Genomic DNA, 1,424 nt, shown 5'->3' on the forward strand with positions numbered 1-1,424 from the left:
TCTCGTATTCTATCCCCTCCAAGTCGTACTCAAGCCCCGCCCCGTAGTCGTTCAACGCCTTCTCTAACTCCGCCTCCATCTCCTTCTTCCTCCTCTCCTCCTCGGTTAGGGGCATCGCCGCGGTTATCACCTCGTTATGCTTGTGCCCGGCGTGCGATGCACTGTTCTGTTTGGCTGTCTTTAGAATGCCCTGGATCACAGGCCCAACCCCGGCCAGCGCAGCCTCCTCCGCGTCCCTCGCCTCCTGCTCCTTCTTAGCCTTCCTGTCCACTCGGTCCTGCAGCTCCTCCTGGGCCCCCTCTCCCACCAGCAGCACCTCCTCCCCCACGCCGGGAGGCCCCTCCACAGGGTTGTGGTCGTAGGAGAAGAGGCGGAGGGCGGGGAGCCGGCTCAGGTTAGGAAACACCTCGATCTTGTTCTTGTCCAGGTCTAAGATCTCCAGATCCACCATGCGGAGTAAGACACGGGGAAACTCGGTGAAACGATTTCCGTATAGCCACAGCCCTCGCAAAGCCTCCATACGCCACAGGTCTGGGGGCAGAGTCCGCAGCCTGTTGTCCCCCATCTGAAGGGATCTGAGGTGGGGTAAGTCGTAGAGCTGGCGGGGAAAGCGTGTGAAATAGTTGCTCTCCATCCAGAGGCAGCGAAGGCTCTGAAGGTTACGTAGTTCTGGAGGGAGAGACATCAGGCGGTTGGAGCCCAGGTAGAGACGCGTCAGGTTACGGAGCTGACAGATAGCCAATGGGATGTCCTCCATCTTGTTAAAGTCTAGAGCCAGGATGCGAAGGCCCTTCAGTTGGACGATGTTCTCCGGGAGGGTCCGCAGGCTGTTACGACACACATACAGCTTCTCCAGGTGGCGTAGCCCACAGACCACACCGGGCAACCTGCGGAACTTTTTATAGCTCAGATCCAAGACGGGATCTCCGCTCGCCAGCATCTCCTCCACCCCTAGGGGCAGCTCGTCATCTTCCATCTCCTCCTTCATCTTCTTCTTCCTCCTCCTCCTCTCTTCCTCCATTACTTTCGCCTTCTCCCCATCCTTATCCTTCCCTTTCTCCTTCTCTTCCTCGTCCTCCTCCTTCCTGGAGGAGTTGCCCATGCCGTGCCCGTTGCTACGCCCGTGGCCCGACAGCCTGCCGTTGGATACTGGCTGAGTCAGGATGGAATCAGGGGATGAGGCTTCAGCCTCGTTTGGAAATGGGATTGGGGCTGAGACTGGGGCTCCAACACTGTCTGGGGCTGAGGCTGGAGCTGAGACTGGAGCTGAGGCTGGTCAGGATGGGACAGTGTCTGAGGACGTGTACGAGGCTGTATCTGGGGTCTGGGTCTGAGGCCGGTTCTGAGGCTCTATACCTGTATGACCATGGACTGTTGCTCTGAATCTGAACTGAGGCTGGGTTTGAAGATGGTCTGGTTGGGGC

At 58.5% G+C, this 1,424-nt stretch overlaps 1 protein-coding gene across 1 annotated transcript in view; it reads right to left on the minus strand.

Moving 5' to 3' along the window:
• The window catches only part of LOC115192932 (leucine-rich repeat-containing protein 10B-like), a 1,930-nt gene extending 808 nt beyond the window's left edge, over positions 1 to 1,122 (minus strand). Inside the window, exon 1 of the mRNA XM_029751890.1 lies at positions 1 to 1,122. This exon is cut by the window's left edge and continues 808 nt beyond it. Coding sequence (XP_029607750.1) covers positions 1 to 1,102 — 1,102 coding nt within the window. The 5' untranslated portion in view covers positions 1,103 to 1,122.
• Between the last annotated feature and the right edge of the window lie 302 nt (positions 1,123 to 1,424).

This window comes from Salmo trutta, chromosome 4 (assembly GCF_901001165.1).
Source record: "Salmo trutta chromosome 4, fSalTru1.1, whole genome shotgun sequence".
NCBI classification, from domain to species: Eukaryota; Metazoa; Chordata; class Actinopteri; order Salmoniformes; family Salmonidae; genus Salmo; species Salmo trutta.